The sequence below is a fragment of the Typopeltis vanoorti genome, chromosome 1, assembly GCF_054136105.1.
Source record: "Typopeltis vanoorti isolate ZY-2024b chromosome 1, IOZ_Tvanoo_1.0, whole genome shotgun sequence".
In the NCBI taxonomy this organism is placed as follows: Eukaryota; Metazoa; Arthropoda; class Arachnida; order Uropygi; family Thelyphonidae; genus Typopeltis; species Typopeltis vanoorti.
This window is the reverse complement of record NC_143549.1, coordinates 180,805,795-180,823,963: the sequence shown is the minus strand read 5'-3', so window position 1 is coordinate 180,823,963 and position 18,169 is coordinate 180,805,795. Positions and strand designations below refer to the sequence as shown.

Genomic DNA, 18,169 nt, shown 5'->3' with positions numbered 1-18,169 from the left:
GGCTCCACCAACCACAACTACCTTCATCTACACCAATGCCATCTACCGCCAACCACCATCACTGGTATTTTCACAGACGATCACAAACATCCATGCCCACGGCAGGATTCAAACCCGCAGCCTTTTGGCTGGAGAGCAGATATGCTAACCACTCGGCCAACCAGGCCGGAAATATATATATATATTTCCGGCCGAGTAGGTGGGAGGTCACCTACTCTACAACTCTCTGGCTCCACCAACCACAACTACCTTCATCTACACCAATGCCATCTACCGCCAACCACCATCACTGGTATTTTCACAGACAATCACAAACATCCATGCCCACGGCAGGATTCAAACCCACAGCCTTTTGGTTGGAGAGCAGATATGCTAACCACTCGGCCAACCAGGCCGGAAATATATATATATATATTTCCTTTGTATTATTCCTAGATAATTCAGAGATCCAGGTATGTTTACTCAGGTGCTCTTTATATCCTGGCCTCTATCCTTTTTGGAGTACCTTCCCATGTCCAGGTCCCAACCTCTTAGACTATACATCATTGGGCCACTTCAGATGAGTCCAGTATACTCTCTGTTATTCACTAATATCCCTGCAGTGTGTTCTCAGGCCATTTTCTGTTTCTCTGTTTTTGAGATGACAAACACATTTCTTGGGGGGGGGGATTTTACTTCTATATCAAATACAGGCTTTTCCATTTCAGTTGTAAGAGTCCTTTTGTTTCAGATAAATGTTCTTAACAAACTTTCATACCTCCATTTTTGAAGCATTTCTGGTTAAATAGTATCTATTCCTTTCTTTTCAGGTTTTTAATGTTTTTTTTTTTCTACCTCAAGTATTGATATGGGGGATTCTCGTAGACAAGCTTATACATTTGTTATGCATTTCTAAATCACTTCGGGAATTGAACAACGTAGATCCGAATATAAATTAAATTATACTTTAATAAATATTTCCGATATTTAGGCAACGTCACGTTGCCATTTTCAAAAGGAAATTACAAAAAGGCACGTGCACGCAGGCACTACAACACAGTAACTGAGAATGAAGATATCAAGCTATCGTTCTCCTAGAAGTCCTGATGGTGCCTCTAGCAGGCTAAGTTGGTGTTCATGGCTGTTGGGCTGAAGGTCTGCTGATGTATGCCTCCCAAATTTGGGGCAGTCGCATACAACCAAATTTGATGAGGTTTGGAGAGTTTCTTAGGGCTGAGGCTGATTCCATAAATAGTCTTTCGAATTTGTATTTGCTACGGTGTATTACTGTAGCTTTCTTCCACCGTATTCTGTGGTGTGTATCCAGAGCATGGTCTGCAAGACCAGAATGGCTGTACTTGTGAAACCGGATGTAGTCCTTGTGTGTTCAGAAATTCTGATATTTGCTGTCCTGCCTGTTTGGCCAAAGTACGACAGTTTACAACTGCAAGGGGCCTGGTATACACCAGGTAGGTTTAGGGGAAGTTGTTGGTCTTTGGTGGAGTGGATAAGGGATGCCAATTTTCTGTAAGGCCTGTAACAGAAGGTGAGGTCATGTTTTTTTAAAATTTTGGTAATTTTTTCCGAGGTGCTTCGGATGTGAGGAATGGTGATGGATTTAGAGTAATCTTTGTTGTGGAGGGGGGGGGGGCTGTGGTTTGTAGGTTTTAATATATTTTGGATTTTTTTTTGGGGGGGGGCAGCCATTGGCTGAGAAAGTGTTGAGGATGTGATTTAGTTCAGTGTTTAGGGCCATGTCGTTAGAACAGATTAGTTTAGCCCTGTTGTATGGTGTTTTCACCACTCCATATTGTTGCGGGGGGGGGGATTGTTGGTGAATGTATCTGCCTGTATGGGTGGGTTTTCTATAAACTGAGAAAACCAAGGTTCCATCAGGCTGGCAGGTGACTAGTGTGTCTAGGAAAGGGAGGCTGTTGTTTTCCTCTTTTTCCAGGGTGAACTTGATTCTGGCATGTTGGTTGTTTAAGTGTGTAAGGAAGGAGAGGAGTGTTTCAGAGCCATGTGGCCAAATAGTGAATACATCATCAACGTAGCGAAGCCATATGGTTGGTTTTTGTGGGGCAGAGGCTAAGGCTTTTTCTTCAACGGTCTCCATAAAGAAATTGGCCAAGGGTTGGGATAGTAGTGAACCTATGGCTGTCCCCTCTATTTGTTTGTAGAATTTTCCCTGCCAAACGAAATAGCCTGCATTCATTGTGAACTGAAATAGGGCTGAGATATCAGGAGAAAATTTAGCTTGGATTAGCTCTAAAGTTTCTTTGAATGGGACATTTGTGAATAAGGAAGAGACGTCAAAGCTGACCATTATGTCAGTATGTTGGAGTGTAAAGTTTTCTATGCTGGCTTTGAAGTGGGCTGATGGTGTGTTGCCAGTATAGTGTGTGAGCTCTTTGGCCAAATGTTTAGCTAATTTGTATGTGGAGGAATCAATGCCATCCACTATGGGACGTAATGGCACATTTTCTTTATGTATTTTTGGGAGTCTGTAAATACGGGGGGGGGGGGGTTATAGAGTTAAATGGCTTTAATCTGTTGGTAACTTCTACAGGCCAAGAAGCAACTTTCTTAAGGAACCTGTGAAGTTTTCTGATTTGTGAGTTGGTGGGATTGTATTCGATGGAGAGGTAAGTAGCCCGATCTAATAGAAGAGCATTAAGCTTATCTTTGTAGTCCTTTTGGTTAAGTACTACAGTTGCATTTCCCTTATCCGCTTTGGTGATAACTAATTCTTTATTATTCTTCATTTCCTGTAGAGCTTTAAATTCCATGTTGGATATGTTGGTTTTTGGTGGTCTTGCTTTGGAAAGGACACAAGCTACATCCAGTCTTACACTGTTGGCGATTTGATGTGGAAGGTGGCAGATTCCCCTTTTGATCTGGATCATAATATCCTCACTGGGTATTTTTCCGGGAGCAATGGCGAAGTTGTGGCCACGTGAAAGTGCGTTGAGTGCTTCAGGGTGACTGAAGAAAGGTTGATTACAGTGTTGGTAGCAAGTTTTGGATTGACGGTAGAATTCTTTTTTAATTTTTCGAATTTTTTCATCTGTCGGCCTCGTATTTTTTCAAATTCTTTGTCTGCAGCGGTACACGAGATGTCATGTAAAATAGACCATAGTTCATGATTTAAAGTGCACGAAAGTTCATCTTCGAAGGCACGAATAGCTTCGTTAATTTCCGCTAAGAGAAACCGCGTGGCGGTGATTTGTTCGCGAAGCAACGCGTAGCTAGCGTGGTTATATATACAGAGAGCTTTTTGCAAAACAAAACGGTGCTTGAATTTTACACAGGTTGGGATTGCCTTATTACCCCGGCAGCGTTTCAGGAAAGTTAGACGATTTAATTGTCTAGACAGCTTCAACTTCATTTTACCATATTGGCGGGCCTTCTGTGCGATCGTATCTCCGTGGATGATGTTGATTCTCGTAGACAGGCTTATACGTTGGTTATGCATTTCTAAATCACTTAGGGAATTGAACAACGTAGATCCGAATATAAATTAAATTATACTTTAATAAATATTTCCGATATTTCAGCAACGTCACGTTGCCATTTTCAAAAGGAACTTACAAAAAGGCACGTGCACACAGGCACTACAACACAGTAACTGAGAATGAAGATATGAAGCTATCATTCTCCTAGAAGTCCTGATGGTGTCCTCTAGGTCCATGCAGTTGTAAACTGTCATACTTTGGCCAAACAGGCAGGACAGCGAATATCAGAATTTCTGAACACAATGACTACATCCAGTTTCACAAGTACAGCCATTTTGGTCTTGCAGACCATGCTCTGGATACACGCCACAGAATACAGTGGAAGAAAACTACAGTAATACACCGTAGCAAATTCAAATTCGAAAGACTATTTATGGAATCAGCCTCAGCCCTAAGAAACTCTCCAAACCTCAACAAATTTGGTTGTATGCGACTGCCTCAAATTTGAGAGGCATACTTCAGCAGACCTTCAGCCCAATGGCCATGAACATATACTTAGCCCGCTAGAGGGCACCATCAGGACTTCTAGGAGAATGATAGCTTCATATCTTCATTCTCAGTTACTGTGTTGTAGTGCCTGCGTGCACGTGGCTTTTTGTAAGTTCCTTTTGAAAATGGAAACGTGACGTTGCCGAAATATCGGAAATATTTATTAAAGTATAATTTGATATTCGGATCTATGTTGTTCAATTCCCTAAGTGATTTGATATGGGGGATGCTTATGGTTCAAATCTATATAACATCCATAACCAAGGCAGGATTCAACCTCGCAACCTATTGATTGGAACCATAATATGGCTATCACATCCTCTCTCTTTGGTTGTTTTTTGTTGCTGTTGTATTGGGAGGAATATTATTATTATTATTACATAACATCTCTAGGGAGTCCAAAGACTCATCGTGGGAGGTCACCTAGGAGACCTCCACATAGCCTTTAAAGGAATACTGAGAACCAACCAGAGCATCTGACCTTATGTCTAATCCTCACCTTCTCATGGTGCACCCTGTTAGGTATCTACCTGGATAATGAACGAATGAGGATAGGCTAACAATTTGGGATTAAGCTGACCAAATTGTATTCTTGTTGGCTTAAACCACATATACGATATGATGGTACAACATGATGGAATTTAATGCTGGCTGGGGTGTTGCCCAGTTAAAAAAGTCCCCCATTACTTTTGCCAGGGAAACAAGGGTGAACAGCAAAAAGTCAGCTACTGGAACAAATCCTGAAACACACCCCAGCTCAACATCACCAGTGTTCAAATGCGGTACTATCAACATAAGATGCCTGAATGGCAAAGAAATGGAGCTCAGGCAATAACAATCAGGCAAAATTCTATATTCAGGCAATAACAATCAGGAAAAAGAAGGATTAGCTCTAGTATACAACACTAAATAGAGGCTAATCTTCTTGAATGGTAGGCAATATCAAGTAGATCAAGAGTGATGTGGGCAAATACCAGAATGGGGAACTATACATTCAGACTTATTTCTGCCTATGATCCCACAGATGGCTCTACTAAGATAAGTGGAGGAATTTTTTGAGGTTTTAGAGAAAGCAACTGACACAATGAAAAAAGAAAAGTTGATATACTTGTTGGGGGATCTAAATAGGAAAGTAGGAGATGATTGTCAGACATACAAAAATATTTTGGAAAATTTGGAGAAAAGAGCAAAGCTAATAATAATGGCAAATACCTGTTGGATTTCTGCTCATGACATGGGCTGGCTATTACTAATACAGTGATCCAACATTAAAATGTGCACAAATTCACATGGAGAAAAGAGGCAAGGAATAAAAAAAGTCTCACCGACTGTGTTATTGTTGATAGTGATGTTTTCTCACTGGTGCAGGACACTGGAGTGTACAGAGGATATGAAATTGGAAGTGATCACCATTTAGTCTTGTGCAGGATAAAATTGAATTTCATATTGAAAAGAAGAACATGTAAGAAAGCTCTCCAAACCTTGGAGATTATGTGGCAAGCCCTGAAGAAAACATTGATTAATTCAGCTAGAGAGGCATGTGGTGAGGTTGTTTGCAAGGATAGAAAAATCAGAACTCCATACTGGACACAGGAAGTTAAAGAGGCAGTGAAGGAAAAGAAGAAAGCATATCAAAAGTTCCTGGTAAATAAGTTAGCTTGTGCTCTTAGAGAATATAGAGACAAATGTAAGAAAGCTAAACACTGTATAAAACTATGTCATGGGAATACTTTGGTAACAATATAGAAAATAAATATATAGAAAGTGGCAAGATATGGAGGTTGTTGAAGAAGCTCAGAAATGGAGGAAAGAGTGCTATAAAAGGAATTACAGTTGATAAAGATGACATGAAAACGAGAGTAAAATATATACTTGAAGTATGGTGTAATTACTTTGAAAAAATTGCTAAATGAAACAATCAGTGATAAAAAACACTGACCAGGCATGCAATCAGGAATACATATTCATACTTGAAGTAGAAAAAGCCATGAAAAGCCTGAAATGTGGAAAGGCAGCTGGAGTAGATGGTATTTGACCAAAAATGCTCAAGTATTGAGGTATAAAAGTCTTACAGTGGCTGCACTGCATAGTTCAGAAGGCCTGCACAGAGTGACAAATTCCAGATGATTTGAGTAGAACTCTCATAGTACTCATATATAAAAAGAGAAGTAAAATTTAATATGAGAATTACAGAGGTATTTCTCTCTACTGAGTGTTCCTGGTAAGATTATGCAAGTTTACTTGAGAAACAGTTGAGAAGGATTGTTGAAGAGAAGCTTGGTGAAGAACAAGAGCTGGATTCAGGCCAAATAAAGGCTGTCAGGATCAGATTTTCACTTTATGACAAATAATTGAGAAATCATAGGAATATAACAAAGATCTGTATTTAAGTTTTGTAGATCTGGCAAAGGTATATGACAAGGTGCGAACGAGAAGCTATTCAAAATGCTACAGTTGTATCGTATCAATGGGGCATTATATGAAGCAGTACATAGTCTTTATTTGAGTTTTAATTCAGCAGTTAGAATTGAAGGAGGTACAGGAAGATGGTTTAATGTTAAAGCTGGTGTCAGACAAGGATGTATGTTATCCTCTCTCTTATTCATTATCTTTATGGATTATATTATGAAGAAAAGTGGTACTAAATCTGATATAAAAATTGGAGATGTTAATCTCAACTCTTTTCTTTATGTGGATGATGTTATACTTCTAAATAAATCCACTAGAAGTCTGCAAGATTCCCTGACTAAATTGAATAACTGTTGTAATAGGTATTGTATGAACGTCAACAGTAACAAGACGAAGACAATGAAAATAGGCAGAAGCATTGAAAATATCAACTGCATTGTGAATCGAGAACCTATAGAACAAGTAAAACATTTCAGCTACTTAGGCACAATTTTTAGTGAAGATGGTAAATTAAATATGTAAATAGACAACAGAATCAACAAAGCTGGTATGGTAGGAGGTCAACTGAATAAATTTATATGGAATAGGAGAGAAGTTAGTCAAAACACTAAGTTAGCTGTATACAAGACAGTGTTCAAACCAATTTTAACTTATGTATCTGAGAGCTGGGTTAGAAGTAAAACACTTGACCAGAGAATATTTATGCGCGTGGATAGGCTTATGTGTTCGTCAGACATGTTGTAATAGGTTTCACGGTATGATAAGAACACAGATGGTTAAGAAAATAACTATTTATTAACTTAAAAGCTAATATTTCGCTGGTATTATATCCAGCATCTTCAGAGCACACAAACTTTGTGTTGTGTGCTCTGAAGATGCTAGATATAATACCAGCGAAATATTAGCTTTTAAGTTAATAAATAATTATTTTCTTAACTATCTGTGTTCTTATCATGCTGTGAAACCTATTACAACTTGACCAGAGACTAGAGACCACAGATATGAGAGCCCTGAGAAAGATTAGAGATGTGAACAGATGATGTCAATGGCAATATCATATTAAAAAGGGTATTAGGAAAGAACTTGACATTGTTAGTATCCAGGAATGTGTTAATAAAGCTAATCTCAGGTGGTATGGTCACTTAAGCGGAATGGGAGAGGAAAGATTAGAAAAACAAGTGTTCTCTGCCAGCTTTTTAAAAAAGACTCAGAGAAAGACCAAGATATAGGTGGAATGATACTGTACAAAGTGCTTTAGACGATTGAAATATAAGATCTGATAATGTTGGAGGCTTGATGGGTAACAGATTGATTTGGACAAAAATTGTAGATAGGAAGTTAGTAATGATGTAAATTTTTCATGTAGTACTATCATATCCTGTACACCCCTTTGAGGGTACATGTCAGGAATTTGATGAAAATATCAACTTCATTGTGAATTGAGAACCTATATAACAAGTAAAATATTTCAGCTATTTAGGCACAATTTTTAGTGAAGATGGCAAAATAAATATGGAAATAGAGAACAGAATCAACAAAACTTGGTGATGAAGTATTGATATGTACTCCTGATTGCATTCCTCTTGAATGTTTTCAACCACCATGATATCCTGCTTGTTTCATTTAACAGTCTTTCATAGTATCCTCTTGTTTCATGTCACCTTCCTCATAATTAGTTGCATGAAATTTTTTTTTGCAAGGATTTCATAAGAGGTACACTTTATCTCTCTCTCTAACACACACACACACACACACACACACACTCTCTCTCTCTCTCTATTTTAATTTCAGAAATAAAGAAACATGTTAAAAAAGTTTGAATTTGGGAATCTCTGAACTGAGATCCTGTGAAACAAGTCAAATATTTCAACTATTTAGACTGACATGATGTTTATGGCCTCCCTCGATGAGTCTAAGGATTCCTTGGAGTCGCCCATAATAATACCTAAACAATTAAAATTGTTTACAACTGCTACGTCATTTACAACATTTCCTGTTTATTATTATAAAATCTGTTTCATTAAAGCTCTGACAATTTGGACTTCTCCTTGTTCATTTGCATTGTTTCTTTTTATTAAAGAATGAATTCATAATAAAGATTTGTTCTCTTCAGTAAATTCCAGCAGTCTTTCATTATTCAATTTAATTTATTATTGTTTTCATCTATTTTTGCATTTAAGTTACCGATGATGATTGTATAAAATTCTTTACTGTAATTTACAGTTTCTTCTAGTTTGGCATAAAATTCTTCATCTGAGTGATTTGAAGTTGAGGCATAAACTTGTACACATATGAGCCACTGAATTAGAAACATTTATTTAATATCGCGTTGGATCTCCTTTAGTCAAAATTACAGCACATATGCAGTTTTGCATAGATTCAGGATGGTGTTGGATTGCTTCTACATCTACAACATACCAGAGAGTCCTTTAACTGGCTCATATTAATAGAAGAGGACTTTGCTCCCAGATCTGTTTTTCTAACATGTCCCATACATCTCAAGGGGGCTCAGATCCAGGTTTTGTTGTGGCCAGGGATGATCGGTGAAGTCACTATCATGCTGAACAATTCTTGCATGATAGACAGTAGCATTGTTGTCCATGAAACGATTGTCACCTGCTGGATAAAAAGTCAATATTGCAGGATGCACTTGATTGGCAACAATGTTCAGATATTCCTTGGAGGATATCTGACCTTTCATCAATATCAGGGGACCGTTCTGTGCCAACAGAACATGCCCCACACCGTGACACCACCTTCAGAACCTCGAGTTGTGTTTACAAGGCAAGCTAGGCTTATTTCTTCACAGGGCTCCTGCCAAACTGCCTATACAGAACAAGGTATACTGTGACTCGTTGGACTACATGGCTTTTTTCCAGTGTCTAGTCATGGTGTTCCTGACACTGCTGTAGACGAACTTTCCAGTTGTTTCAAAAATTAGTGGTTTCAGTATCGTCAAGTGACTGCTGATACTGATCCTCTTCAGTTCCTGCACATAGTTCAGTGAGATATGGATCAGGAATAGCCTTCATTAAATGCTTCAGTCAGTTGCTGCACACAGGAAGTTCTGTTTGTCCATACAAGCCTTCTCAGATGACAGTGATCTCAATTCCTGACAGACTGTCTTAGAACCACAGTTATGCCTCTTGGACAATGTGGGTTATTTTCTCACTGATTAAACACCCAGGATATCTCACCTTGTGAGAAACAATTTAGCTCTGCTGTTCTGCCGTTTTCAGAATCATGACTCTAGCCAGATGGGTATCCACAATAAGCCCTTTATTGAACTCCAAAAGATCCTTTGTTTTTCCCATTGATCACTGACCAATGCTGGTCAGTGATCAACTACTGACCAGCAGCATTCTTAAATAGTTGCCTAGAATACATGGTGATGTATGTGATGAAGTATTTGCATATACACTGCATGAGTGATGTTTATGTACATCTGCATGAAGGTTTCTAATTCAGTAGCCAGTATGTGTACAAGTTTAATTTGATATCTTTTATTTATAGATATTCCTATTTCTGCTTTTTGGGTTGATATTTCTCTTATACAGATTATGTTATCTTTTAATTTTTTTGTATTAGAAAACTATGCCACCATTGGAATTGTTATCACTGTTGGAGTGATATAATAAATGCCCATTCTGCAATTTAATTAGATACTCCCTCTCTTCTTTCCACTTCTGAGAGTCTAGTCACATCTCATTTAATTTTATCAGTCTCTCTCAATAATTCTTCCAACCATTGTAAGTACCAATGAATATTCATTCATTACAATGCTGTTTGTTTATTTTTCTTCATGATCTCATCATTTTTCTTATCTGATACAGACCTCCTGGGAAGGTATTAATGCAGATTGCCATTGTGATGAGAGGGATATATCTTATTTAGGTAATTACATTGTCCATTATGGTTATAGGCTCCATGACCTTTATCTGATGGTATGTGATTACAAATATGTGGAGTTTTGATCTGTTCAGCTCTTGGTGGATTGGGACTTCAGCCTTCTAGGTAAAGTGAATACTTGGAAGAGAGAAAGCAGACTTTCAATGCATGAAATGTAAAAAAAAAGGGAAAAAAAAAAAGTAAAATGGGAAAGATTCACCCCTAGTCCTCAAATTTTATAGCATTGGAAGAAGAAGAAGAAGAAGAAAAGAAAGAAAGAAAGAAGAGTAGAGACCAGTTTACAGATAATATAACAGATGTAAATTACATAAAGTAAGGCATGGAAATGTAAAAAAAAAAAAAATATATATATATATATATATATATATATATATATATATATATATATATATATTTGTTTCCATGGATCCAAAACAGATCACAAATCAAATACTCCTATGTCCAACAGTTGATATTACAGATAGTCATTCTTACAAGCAGTTAGCAAAGTCATGCTTACCCATCAGAATAATTTCCTCTCCTTTCTAAAAAAATTCTATTCATTTCACAGCCATGTTAAAAATCCTGTACTCTTAGAAATCTGATTATGATTAGTTTTGATGTTATATTTTGGTTTACTAATTTATCATTTATACCTTACTCAAATTCATTGAGAAACAAAACTTAAATATTCCCTCCTCATCCACACACACATACACACACATAAGACATTCAAACTAATATTTTATAATAATTTAATCAGTGCGTTTTACAAAAATTAATCAGTAATGCACAGTGTGTTGAATATTTACTAAATCCTACCCTAACATATTATGTCATTGTTTTCAAAGTTTGTATTTTCAAATAAATGGCAATTCATGTTTCTAAACCACAAAGAGAAAATAAAGAACACCAAGAGGATGACAGTATTTGTGTGTTGAACCATCAACCATCTTGTGCATGGTTACATGATTATATGAGCAATGAGTGGGGCCTTGTTTAACTGGATGATGCTCCATATTGTCATGAAATTTCATCATGTTGTGTACCATTAATTTGTTTTATTTTAAGCCATTAAGAATGCAGTTTGTCTAGCTGAATTCTAAATTTCCAACCCGTCATTATTCATCAGTATCCACTTAGATACCTACTAATAAGGTGGACCATGAGAAGGTGAGGATTGTACATTAGGTCAGAAGGCCTAATGTACAATCACTGTTGTACATTAGGCCTTCTTAGGTTGAATCTCCATGTTCCTTAAAAGGCTACATAGAGGCTACCTCTCATTTATCTAGCTTTGACCCTTATGCAACCCCAGGATTAAACGAAAGCAAACTGTATTGCTGCATAGAAAACATTCTGAGAGACTATTTTTGGAGTTAGCAGCAACAATTATGCATGCTCCAAACATCAATGAGCATGGCTGCTTTATTTACTAAAATTATGGACCAACTCCAACCTAAACTTCTTTTTATTCAGTTGGAGAAGGCGTCATAATTTGGCATTTGTTCTCCTGGTGTTCATTGAACTTTAATGTCTGTAGTGACAAGTTTATTGTGCTCCTAAGATAGTTCAAGTCTATTGAAATATTAGTAGCTTAATAAATATTATTGATTCTTTTTCTTGTGGCATTTATTTTGTACCTCTGAATAACGAAAAAAAAAAAAGTTTTTATTTTCAGTTCCCTTGATGTTTCTGTTAATTATTATTATCAATGTTTACATGTGTATACAGCTCATTAATAGTTTTAATAACATGCTATTACTTCATATTTCTCTTTATTTTTATTTTTATTTTTTTATTAGGAATTGGTAGCTAATCATACTAGCTTTACTCATTTCCGCTCAGAGGCTCACCGTCCAGGTCGGGGTCCTATTTTTCCTGATATATCTCCTGGACATAAATATCTTTTGGACTTTACTGTGAAACTACCATATAATGACACTGCAACAATGCAGCTGAACTGGAATGCATTTTCTATACAGCCAGAGGTAAGTATAATTAAATTGTTAATTAAAAATTTTTAATTTTGCGAGTTTCGATCATTGTTAAAATCATCTGAATGGATACGAGAAGTAATATTTTTAAATACTGAATTATTGTGTATTGAATTGCTAGCTATCAGCCCTATTTTTTAGGTGTATTTTGCAACAGTATATAAGCCCTGTTAATGTCACTTGTCATCTGTTTGTATTCATATAATAGAACTCCTGGAGCTTGATAGATTTAATAGTCAGTTCAGCCCAAAAGTAAATTGGGTGAAATTTTGTTTTTGAAACTGATGATGAAATTGGATGGAATTATATTTATTGATTTTTGAATTTTGGTCGAAATCAGATACATTAATATACTTAATTCACCAAATGATTAGTGAATTTTGATTCTTGTAATTTTTAATGAATATATGCTTTACTAGTATACAACCATTTGTAGTGGAATTTTCATTAAAAAAAAAATGCATAGAGGTGATTTGAGACACTTAAAAAAATGTACATTTTTAGAATAAAGTTCTTTTATATTGAGAGGGAACCCAGGACAACCTTTTTTTGGGTTTTATGCTGTAGTTTATTTGTTATAATATGACATAATTTTTTATAATTTCACATCATGATTTTTATTAATTTTGGTATTAAAAATTTGTCTTATTTAACCCAAAATTGAGATCATGTGAGAAATTTTAATATAAATTCTAAGTTATTGGCATAAAATAAAAGGTTTATCATATTTAAAGATATTATCTGCTTGATTTTTTTTATTATAAAATTTGCACCATCAGAATTATAACTTCAAAATTTTGTTTGACCTATAGCAGAAACTTTGGGGAAAAAACTTCAAGAAATAAAGTAATAAAAAAAAAATTAAATATTTCAAAATCCTGATTTAATGGATTTAGAATTCATGCACAATATCTAAATTACAGTTTTGCAGAAAGTGTGAAAAGGCAGTGCAAGTTAAAAACAGCATATCATAAATGGTTTGAGACCAAAACTCCAGTTTCAGTTGCAGTCTATTTGAATCCAATAGTGAGTATAAAATAGTCATTAACAAAGCCAAGTTCTGACGTTGAAAGAGCTATATGTAGAAACTCTCCTCTTATTTCACCCACCTTCTTTCTGATGTATATGGAGGATCTTGTACTGACTTCAAACTCTATCTATATTTTTGCTGATGATAGCATTTGCCATTCCTTCTACTCTCGTGCTTCAGGATCTTCTATAGGTACTGCCATAAATTCTCATTTCCATGTTATCCATGATATCTTATGATACAGTTTAATGGAATAATTACTGCCCAAAGAGAAATAATTAAACAATAAATTTAATCTTTTCAATATTTTATCTTTGTCACAGAGACATTTTCAGGAATATAATATTAAAATTGTAATAACATACAAGAAACAATAAGTGGAAGAAATGAAATTAGATTAAATTTAGTCTTCCTTTAGTCTAATTCCATTTCTACCACGTATTGTTTCTTTTGTGTGTTAATACAATTTTATTTTTATGATTTATAGTGTTATTACAATTATTATAACATTCCAAATCATCTGCTTGCAACAGTGACTAACATGTATCAAAACAAATCAAATGTGATTAAAAAAGTGACTAATATGTATCAAATAGCTGTATGAATCAATGAAAAAGTTACAGAATGTAAATCAATGAACAGAGGAGTATGTTAAGTATGTCCAATGCCACCACTCTTATTTAATATCTATATAGATGAAATAGTAAAGAAATGGAAGATAAATATAAAACCAGCATTTAAACTGTATCGTGGAACTATACTTAATATGTTTTGTTTGCAGATGACCAAATAATCATAGCAAGAAACGATAATGAGCTCCAGAGATCAGTATACTCTTTTAAACATAATTGATAAAAAATGGAATGTAAATATTAACATTAAAAACAAAAATCACAGCTTTTAAATGACCCTTTCCAATCAGAAATAAAATCATGATTGAAACTAAAATATTAGAACAAATTAACTGCTTCACAAAGTACAGATATTTAGTACTGAAAATAACAGTACATCATCAGTGTGCAGAAACAAGCAATCAAAGGAACCAGTACAAAGTACATACAAAGTACATACAGCAGTTGGTGGTTTACCAATTAAAAATTGTTGCTGTGTGCTAGACATTAATATTAATAAATAATATTATTAAAAATATTAAATATTTTTTAATAATATTATTGGACAATATCAGTTGCTCAGTTTTTTAAAATTTGTGTTCATGTACTTACATGTTATTTACTTATTTACCTATTTATTTTTTTATTATGGAGTGTTTCATTTGTAAGGTACAGTATGTCCTCACACCAGTAAACCACAAACCAACCATCCAGCCTGTATACTGCAGACCTAATTTCTCTTGCTGCTGTGTACACCAAATATCAACACATCATTCTTTACCAAATTACAGTATCATGAAAATTTTCCTATCAGGCAACCATATCATTTGCTTCTGAAGAATAAAGCATATTTACAGCTGGAAATCTCTGTTATCAAACAAACTTCCTCTCTCAATTGTTACAACCCAAAAATCATACACAAAAATCATCAACCATTTTTCTCCTAATTCTATGATAAGAGATTACTGCCACTGGATTTCCATTCCAAACGTATTTCTCATATCCTTAAGAAATTTCAGCTGCAGTTGCATACAAATCTATCAGCCAAATTACTCTACCATTACCTTCAATAAAAGATAAAGTGCATCCTCCAGTTGCTACCTGAAGTCTCAAATTCTTTGTACTTCAAGACACACTGCCCATTCTGTGGCAAAACATCTCTAACAATCTTCCATCAAACTGAGTAAGCATCACAAGTTAAGTCTTAAAGAACATAGTATTAATAGCATTAGTTATTGGACTAATGCTTAATAACTACTAAGAATCATCCACAATTGTGAATGTCTTTTTAAAGAAAGTGCTGAAGTCTTCCTTCATCCCGACCTCAACATTAATGGTAGATTGTCCATGCTCAAAATCTGGGAAATTGTTAACAACTGTATTTTGTAACTTTCCTTTTTTAAAATTATATGTAGTAGATCCAGTATATATATGTGTGTGTGTGTGTGTGTGTGTGTGTGTGTGTGTGTGTGTGTGTGTGTGTGTGTGTGTGTGTGTGTATACACTGGATATATATATATATATATTTTTTTTTTTTTTGTAGAAAATTAATGACTAAAAGCCAAGGGATAACAAAAAAAAAAAAAAAGTAAAAAAAAAAAACCTATTTATTATTTTAATGCACAACTAGTGTCATCCTCTTAGAAGACTACTACATTGGGTGCATAACATGAAAAGAAAAATACATAAAATATACATTACAAGAGAACAACAGCTGTATATTAAGTTGAAAATGGATTGCTGACATTTGAAGGTATTTTGGATGCCATAGTATTGTTGAGCACGTTCACGCAAACATGATCTTGCATATGAAGTTGGATAGCTTGAGGAGTGACAATCAGAGAGGTTATAACTAAAGTTAGTATTAATGTTCCTCTAACCAAACTCCATTCCTTACTCAGTATGCCTAAGCTGTAACATGACAACCTAAATCATCCAGGAGTATTGTCTTTGGTTTAACTGCAGTGTGTCCTATTTTGGTGACATGGAGAAATCCATTGAGTTTCATGTGGAAGAACACGTGAGAGATATCATGTTCAGCAGAACTAGTGCCAGCACTCTATCTAATCGTTCTTAATTCTGCTAACCCTGATGATCAAGATTCTATTGCTCATCCAGTGGTCTCAAACAAATTAGAAAAAAATTTTAGATGCTATGATGAGCTTGAGGGAAGAATTATTGAACGACCAGAAATTGTACTCAATCTGGTCCACTTTAATACTGACCTCAGCTATAACCACTCTGATTGTCACTCCTCAGCTATCCAACTTTGGCATACATGAGATCATGCTTGCACGTATGTGCTCAACAATACCATGGCATCTAGAATGCCTTCAGATGTCGGTAATCCTTTGCAACTTAATTTATAACTGTTGTTCTCTTGTAATGTATATTTTTATATTTCTCTTTTCATGTTATGCACAAAATGAAGTCTTCTAGGAAGACAAAACTAGTTATGCATTCAAATAATAAATAGTTGTTTCTTATTTTGTTATCCCTGGGATTTTAGTCATTAAATTTTTTCAAATTAAATCACATAGCTGAATAAATCCATTGTATCAAATTTATATATATATATATATATAATATATATATATATATATATATATAAATTTTTCTAATAGTTTCTTACCTAGCATCCTTGTAGCTGCACATAAACACATAAAATGATAACTATTGTTCATAGCATGTACATTGTTGTGTTTGAACTTCTGTCATTTATTCTCTTAGACTGATGATGGTTTGTGAGACACAGACTGAAGTATCATTGTTTTTACTCTAGTTAGTTAAATGTTTTTTTACAGTAAATATGGTTTTTTTTAATATTTTTATCACATAGTTTTGTTTTGCTTCTGGAGCTGACATTTATCTTCAACTGTTTCTAGCATGAACATATCTCAGTGGTGGCCTAAACAAAACAAAAAAAATCTGCATTGGTGTTGCACTGATATTATTCTTACATATGTTACTCAGTTTTCAAGCTAATGTATATAAAAAGTAAAATTATTTTATTTTGAAATTTGATTTAATATTTGATTTAATATCTTCATAGGAAGCATACTTTATTTGGAATACCTTGAAATGTACTGCAAAAAAAAAAGATTTTTTGGATATTTTTTATTTTAAAAATGCTTCTTATGTGGTCATTTTATTACATAACAGTAGAGTGAGAGAGAGATATACTTTGCAGTTTAATGGCAGATGATTTCATCATCTTATAATGAAGTTATCTAACCAAAGTGCTAATATTTTATAAGTTACCAACCTTATCTAAGTTGGGTTATTATTTAAAAAAAAAAAAAAAAAGCTTCCCACCCTAATAATTTTGTAACATATGTTACTTCTTTTTTTCTGTTTTTCAGGTAATTGGAATGAGATATTTGGAGCCTTTTAAAAATGGAACTTGTAAAATCCATACCAACTGCCTAGCATGTCTTGCTGATGCTTTGTGTGGATGGTGTAGAGCCACATCTCAGTGTTTACAACGTTTATCAGATGGATCGTCCTGTTATAGGAATGGCGAACATTACCTAGTTATGCGACCTGAGGACTGTGATCTCTGTTCTAATTACATATATTGTGAAGATTGTTCTGAAGTATGTGTTTATCAATATCACACATGCACTCAACCCCCCCCCCCCCCCATCACCCATCCACACATACGCACACACAAATTCTTATGTATATATAAAGTGAATACAAATATCTGATCAGTTTTAAAAGCATTATTCTCTATAAAGTATTTATATTGGGAAAATAATTAACAATAGTTTTAAAAGAGGAGTTGAATGTTTCTTTTTATCGAAATTTGTTGATAAAGCTGTCATGCACTATTACAACTGTAAATGCAAAAAATATAGGACACAAAGAGAGGTAAAATTATTATTTTATTGTTATTATCTCACATTATATAAAATTATTTTATTTGGTGTTTTAGGCTGTGCTTACCTGTTTCTCCTCCATGTGGGGCACCTGTTTTTGGTGGAGGGAGCCTCCTGGTGATAGTACTGGTCCTTTCTATTTTCTTTGTGGTGTTTGTAGCATTGAGATTCATAGTTCACAGAGTGAAGGAGAAAAAGAGCAATGGAGTATTTTATAATTATCAAGCTATATGTAAGATTTGGGATAAGCAAGAGAAAGTTATTTAGGTACAGATGAAAGTACAGAGCCAAAGGGTACTCTGGCATTGGTAGTGTATGAGGAGGAGAAGTAATTTACTATGATATGTCATGGGTGACCCAAGAGGAATCT

At 34.9% G+C, this 18,169-nt stretch overlaps 1 protein-coding gene across 1 annotated transcript in view; it reads left to right on the top strand.

The window, feature by feature from the left end:
- Megf8 (multiple EGF like domains 8) overlaps positions 1–18,169 on the top strand; it is a 752,012-nt gene that overhangs the window by 213,894 nt on the left and 519,949 nt on the right. The window contains exons 10-11 of the mRNA XM_090404705.1: positions 12,086–12,264; positions 17,277–17,514. Coding sequence (XP_090260831.1) covers positions 12,086–12,264; positions 17,277–17,514 — 417 coding nt within the window. The remainder of the gene's footprint in view (positions 1–12,085; positions 12,265–17,276; positions 17,515–18,169) is intronic.